A 7,479-nucleotide genomic window follows, 5' to 3' on the forward strand; every position below is an offset into this window, starting at 1 on the left:
ATAAATATAATATTAAAAAATCGCCAGTCATGCTCGAGATTACCACAAGTTTCCATCTCTCGCTTAACACTACATTGGCTACTGTTCTACGACGTGTAAAGCATCGAGAGCCTGGTCGGTTTAGCCCAGATTAGCTGAATCAAAAGATTAGAATTTAATATATGAACAAAACAAATATAATAGTTTATATATAAAATTCACAAACAAAGAAAGGATCGAGGTGATTAATAGGCAACCAAGTAATAAAAAAATTCACCAAATATTCATACCTAGGGGATTTAATATAGGAGGTTATAACCTATGATAGCGAGTCCGAACTGAAAAATGTATTAATTATTATGAAATTATTATTAAATAAAATCATTATTGTTATGTCTCCGTCGTAAGAACTATAACATTTATTGTATAGGTTTAATGCTGGTTTAATAACTCAAACAACAGGTTACAACTTAAACACGGCATCACAGCCAGCGAGGCTGGAGCTGCACATAACGTCTACGCGTAGCTCGCGCTGCTAGCAAGTGCCAGCACAAAGAACCGTTACGCCACACCTGCTGCTGTTGTCGAATGACCTACTGACTCGAAGCCATTATGCAGACAGCTTGTGCCGTTAAAACAACTTAATCACATAGCGTGATCGTATCAATTATTATGGGCAAAGAGCAAAATTGTGGAAATCATACTATAGAAGCAAGAGTGAAATTATGGAATACACAAATGTTTACTGAATGACGCGCTCGTTGACTTGCGATAGCGAGTGAAAATGCAGAATTTTCTTCTCTTTGATGCGAAATGCATCGGCCGGGCATTTCATTATTTACGAAAAGTCAACGGGCTTGCAGTAGGTACAGGAGTCAGCTCACGTCGTTGACGCCCCATTCATGCCAATCAACAAATAACGCGGGGCTTATCGTGCCTACAGATATGCGAAAATGAAAGAAAGAACTTAGCACTGTGCGCAAAACAGCGTGTTATATTCGTATTTGGGCCAAACTCTATCGTATGAAACCGTTCTAGCCAGCAGAATGCCCTAGTTCCTGAGATCGGCGATTCCGTGTCCGAATGATATTGTACTCACAAATTTTGATCATAAAGGGGCGGCGGTGGACTGTGATTGGAAGACACAAAGTGTCAATCCTCGCGCTAGCGCCTCGGGATCATGGCCGCGTTACGTCCAGTAACCTAACCTTACCTAACCCTTTCAACAATATTCAATAGATTATCTAATAACCGCTGAGCCTACGCAACGAACAATAACATGATAACAATGGAACTATATATGGACCGTCGCGTCTATAGAGAACGGTTTCTTATACACCCGACCGTCGGGCCAATAGTCACTTCCGAGATTTTACGCATTTGCCGACGGTCGGGCGAATAGACAGTAGCAACATACACACCTGACGGCATGCAGTGTCTACTCGTAACTCAGTATACTTACCGTAACCTATAGGCTATACATTGTACCACAGTAACACAGTACAGTGTTACTGAATACTGTACTCTGTCAGTCTGTGTACAGTGTAGCAACTAGCAGTAGCATATCATGATATAATTTTTACTTTTAGGAGCTAATAGTAATACTAATAGTAATGCTGAGAGGGTCTATATATAGTCACTCGCTGCCTCACTGCTCAATTTAAAAAAGAGCCTACATGTGGCATATAATGATATATGCTATAGCCGGCTGTGCGGCGTGACTCGGTGATATTGACACACGCACGCACGCACGCACACAGACACACACGTGCACATACATACACACATGCATGCACGCTTGCCCACACAACACACACACACACACACACACACACACACGCACGCACGTACATACACGCACACGCACACACACACACACACACATGAGCAGCCTCATGTATCACTGTTTATGTAACTGTACGCATACTGTATGTAAGGCTGCTCCTCAATTTTATCTTTTCAACTTTTCCAGATTATCATTTGGACCATGTTTTCGGAAAAAACGTAAGCCACATTGACTTTGCTGCATTACATCTAGCTCGCTGTAGATAAAATATAACGTGCCAACGTGTCGGTGGTGCATACTGAATGATGTATGCTTGCAGACATAACAGTTTTGCATTAAAATGTGCAGCAACATTCTTACAATACAGCCAATCTAACTATATATAAAGTGTAAACAAAATCAGTGTGGAACTTATTTATATAAATATCGAAAATAATATACTGAATTACATTCTCACATGCTATTTATACTGATGCAATTGCTTAAATTCAAGGAAACATTGTCAGTGTGAATCTAAATGTAATATCTAACTGTTTATATCTGTCTGAGTAATTACATAAGCTACTGTTTAATAAATTGCAGAACAGAGTTATTAGCCGCCATGAAGCGTTTCCAGATGCCAACTACAGATGTCTCGTTATCAAAATATGCTAATGATGTCCGATATGACACAATTTCTCTGCAACACATGATAAGTAAGTATATGTCGTTATAGACAAATTGATACGATTTTCACTTTGTGGAAAAAATTATATTAATTACATTTAAACAATTATACTAAGGAGAAGAAGAGAGCGAGACAGAGAGAGAGAGAGAGAGAGAGAGATAGACCGCGAGACAGAGAGAGAGAGAGAATAGAGCCGAGACACGAGAGAGAGATAGAGCGAGACAGAGAGAGAGAGAGATAGAGCGAGACAGAGAGAGAGAGAGAGCGAGAGCGAGCTAGAACACAATTAAGATGCATTCAAACAGGGGAAAGTAACCTAGGTTATGTGTCTTCTACACGAGGTAAACAGCCAGAATTTTCAAACCAAACCTTTCTAAAACATCATTTCTGATCATTTCTTTTGTGGGGGGAACTTTATATATGGGTTTTTTGAGCTCTGGATATTGGAGATCCTTTTTTAAAGATGGTTTGAACTGGTCTCAAGTATGGTTAAGCAGTGGGATAACAATGAAAAATACTCATGTTTAGACAATTATGTTAATCGAGCATTCTGTCTCTATATGCTGTTAATTGATAAAAAAGAAGTTCTTTGATTTGTTCCATGATTTAAAGGGGATAGCAAATAGCCCAGAATTTTCAAACCTGACTTTGTTTACAACGTGACGATCAGTGCAAAACCCTAGCAGTTGTGTAGCTGTGTAGCAGTTGTGCAGTTGCTCAAGTAATCACACGTTTATTTTCTTACTAAACAGCCAAAAAATGCCCGCCGTCTCAGCAATAAATCTGTTTTCCCTGAAGGATGTAACTGCAGAATTTGAAGTGATCGGTATTGATGAGGGACAATTTGTAAGTATTCTTGTCATGCAAGTACGTTTGCACTTATTTAAACTTTGTGAAGGGATTAATTACCACTAGTGTTGCATCCATTTCATCTTACTGTAAGTGTCTGTATCAATGCTTATATTCTCCTTATGCTTGATTTATGATAAATATGATTGTTTTCAAGTTGATAGGTTTAACTCCATCTTAGTGGTGAAGTTGAACACCAGTTCGTATCGTATCGTATAACCACCACCAGTCCAGGACGTGACCAGTTGTCACATTTGCCTTCCAGTTTCCAGATGTCGTGGAATTCAGCCAGATGATGGCAGATGGCGGCAAAACTGTTATAGTCGCTGCTCTCGACGGAACATTTCAGCGACAGGTAACAAATTTAGATTCGTCTACCGTTAGATAGCCATAAAAAAGCCTGCACGTCTGTACACTTGTTGGCTTCCAATCTATTTTGTGACCTTCTATTTGTATCTCTGTAGGGCTTTGGAAATATCCTTAATCTCGTGCCTCTTGCTGAGAGTGTGAACAAGCTGACGGCAGTGTGCATGAAGTGTTACGGAGATGCGTCATACACCAAGCGGAAGGGCCATGAGACAGCTGTACGTATCTAAGGCAACCATTCATAATTTAACATGCACGGTGGGAAACTCATCTCAGGTCTAGTTTGGGTCATCATCATTCTTACCCTAACCCTAACGTACTTGGCTTAGGTCTACTTTTCCAGTGCATACATTGACATCATCATCGTCACCCTTGCCTTTAACTATAACTCTAACCCGTTATTACTGAGGTCCTAAAGTACACTCAGCCCCCATTAATCATAAATTACATTGATCTCACTACCCTTCCCAAGAAAAATATTGGCTCATATATACTTCTAGCAGAATATGTAAACGTTATATGTTGTATCATAACAAGAGCTCATAATAGAGAAGAGTATGACACCGTTTTAACAGCGTTTTGCATAGTTTTCAACTTGTAAATATTCTATTAATATGTGAATAAATATATTCAAACTTTACCTTGTTTTCGTCTATGATTCTCCCTTAATCATATGACACCACCAATTTACCTGAAAATCGTATGTGTTCTTCAAAAAAGTTCTTTAAATACAACATGGTTTCATACAGTTTTCCCAAATGTTTGCATGTATTCGGCGCATGTTGATATGCGGCGGCAGCACCAGGTTGTAACTACGGGAAGGGGGGGGGCGGTTGGGGATATTAGGTAAGCACAGTAACAGCACTTGTTTCGCAAGCCTTATCATCAGGAACACGATGGCAACATGGCTAAAATCAGCTGCTAGCTCGCCGTGAGCACACATTTATTTCTAGCATGCTGGAAACGCTACACGCTGAATACAATTTGATGCCTAATATCCCCAACAGCCCCCAGCGGTCCGTCATAGACAATAGAACACTAATCCGATAATAAACTTGCGCCGAATACATGCGAACATTTGGGAAAACTGTGAAACCGTGTCGTATTCAAAGAACTTTTTTGAAGAACACATACGATTTTCAGGTAAATTGGTGGTGTCATATGATTAAGGGGGAATCATAGACGAAAACAAGGTAAAGTTTAAATATATTTATTCACATATTGATAGAATATTTACAAGTTGAAAACTATGCAAAACGCTGTTAAAATGGTGTCATACTCTTCTCTATTATGTACTCTTGATCATAACTATTCCATTTACGATTTTATTAAACAAGTTTTAATTTTAGTGAAAATGATTTGTCTACAATTAAAAACGAATAATAAGAAAAAAATTCCAACATGTATTGCAATGGTTAATTGTGCTATAAACTAGGCTGAATGATTTTGTGAATGATGTGGTGATGCCATGAATGACATGATCTGGATGTGTGATCACAACTTACAAGTTGTTACCATTGATTTTTGTATATTTCAGCTGGAAGTGATCGGTGGTGCGGACAAGTACATGGCCGTTTGTCGAAGCTGTTTTGAATCGCCTCAGAAACAAACTAGCAACATCACACCGACGACCTTCCCAGTGACCAGTCAGAAATTGGCTCCGACTAGACAACTTTTTAAAAGTCCAGTTAAAGTAGGCAGTCCACAAAAGATTGAGATGCGATGATGAAGTAGCCTGTAGCCACACACTTGTGGATTTCAATGTAATTTTTATTTACCACGTGTTTTAGCTGCTATAAGTGGTCGTGATATATCTCTTGCATTGAGAGGTTATTGTATTTAAGTGGTGCGTAGCGACACACTAAAAATTTGGCATTACATATACCACAAGTCTGTGCGTGTTCTTCCTTTCTTATCAAATTGCAGTCTTTCCAACAGAGTTGATGTGGTGATTGTGGCCTATGTAAGTGTGACATTGTTTGTGGTTATGGTGGTGCATGTAGTGGTCACGTTGTCATTTCTGATGGAAGTTTTATGTGTAGGTCATGCTTCTGTGGTCGTCGTGTTTCTATATGCAATGTCATTCGTGGCGACATAATATTAGTAGCTTTAATACCACACTTTTATGTGCTGTACATATTTACCACTTATACAATTAGTTTTAGAGGTGAGCAATCTGAGCATTAATTTGGAATTTGAGAGTGTGTTATGATACTTATTGCATAAAAGGTAGTGTATGTGTGCGTATTTCTGTTATCGGACATAATAGCACGTGGTTTCTGTCAGGACACCGTACAATTGTTCTGACAAAGCTATGCTTTTGAGTTTTTAGTTTGCATGTTTCATTCCTGGATCTCATCACAAAACTGTAAAATTGCATTTTTACCCAAATACCATTTATTTGATTTCAAATTTCCATTTTGGATAAACATGTATCATTGTGAATTGAATTAATCGTGAACACATCTGAAAGTAATTGTAAAATATAGGATGTTGCAATCCCTCAGTAATAAATAAGAACTGCTCTAGGTCTGTAGCGTGCTGCGGAAAACTAGGCATGTAGAATATACTGGATACATTGCCAGAGGAACAAACACTGGCCCCACCAGCGTTAGAAGCAAACATCAATAGTTAAAAAAATATCTAGTAAACATATTGAACTATGATATTTTGAGTATACAGCAGTTTATACCGGATTTAACTGAATGTGTGTATCAAACCTGCAGTATTAATCCTCCTTTACATTTTATTCTAGCAGTTTTTAGAATTGTTAGTGAATTGTAAGATGCAATAATTTGCCGACGTGTTCAACTATATCAACTTGATTGTTGAATTTGCTCTGTATATTGCGGTAGCATTACTATAAGCCAACCATTAAGAAATAAAGAATTGTATTTGTATGAAAATATAAGTACCAGTTTATTCTTACCATCTAGAATTGTACATACAATAAAATTAATGTTATGCAAAACGCTGGCTACAAGTTGACAATGTTGAACCGGGGTGGTATTGCAAAAGTAACAACGCGTAAATTATAACAATTTTTAATGCACTTTAAATATGCATCTATATCAGGAGTAGATAATAGGGAAGGAGTGTGACATCAATAAACAAGGGAAATTCGTCATTTACTAGCCTTATAATACCTACGATTTACTACGCGTAACTCATCCAACTTGAGCTCAAATCGGACACAGTACATCCGCCTACCATCGTGCGAAATCCTTTCCTCGTATACACCCGCAATCCGGAGATACAGACTAAAACGTACGACACGATTTTCAATTCTTTGGCCATCAATCCAAATCCACTGCCCGCCTCTATTCAAACAAAAGGCAGCTATTAACCACACTGTCCACGGCTTGCGCTCACGGCGAGGCGCTGTGGCTCGCAGGGTGATTAGGCATCAACGCAACACTCGGCGAGATAACCTTTGACCCGGTACACAGCTACAATGTATGCCTTATGCGGCAATACAGCTGGCATGCCCCCATACCATGCACGCAGGCCAATCAGCTATCAGCAGAAGATCGGATTCAAATCTCCCTGCGAGCCACAGCGCCTCGCCGTGAGCGCAAGCCGTGGACAGTGTGGTTAATAGCTGCCTTTTGTTTGAATAGAGGCGGGCAGTGGATTTGGATTGATGGCCAAAGAATTGAAAATCGTGTCGTACGTTTTAGTCTGTGTCTCCGGATTGCGGGTGTGCTCCTGGATTAAATGTACTGTGTCCGATTTGAGCTCAAGTTGGATGAGTTACGCGTAGTAAATCGTAGGTATTATAAAGCTAATAAAAAAAAAAAATTCCTTCTTTTTTTTTTTTTATTAGCTTTAT

The 7,479-nt window shown here is 39.1% G+C and overlaps 1 protein-coding gene across 1 annotated transcript; it reads left to right on the top strand.

The window, feature by feature from the left end:
- Window positions 1–2,383: 2,383 nt before the first annotated feature.
- On the top strand, window positions 2,384–6,578 carry LOC106808329 (thymidine kinase, cytosolic-like; the record flags this gene model as incomplete). Its single annotated transcript, XM_014811005.1, is given in 5 exon segments — window positions 2,384–2,460; window positions 3,185–3,278; window positions 3,547–3,636; window positions 3,746–3,865; window positions 5,185–6,578. Coding segments are annotated over 4 exon segments (486 nt in total). The 3' UTR covers window positions 5,374–6,578.
- Window positions 6,579–7,479: the final 901 nt, after the last annotated feature.

The sequence above is a fragment of the Priapulus caudatus genome, unplaced genomic scaffold (assembly GCF_000485595.1).
Source record: "Priapulus caudatus unplaced genomic scaffold, Priapulus_caudatus-5.0.1 Scaffold268, whole genome shotgun sequence".
NCBI classification, from domain to species: Eukaryota; Metazoa; Priapulida; class Priapulimorpha; order Priapulimorphida; family Priapulidae; genus Priapulus; species Priapulus caudatus.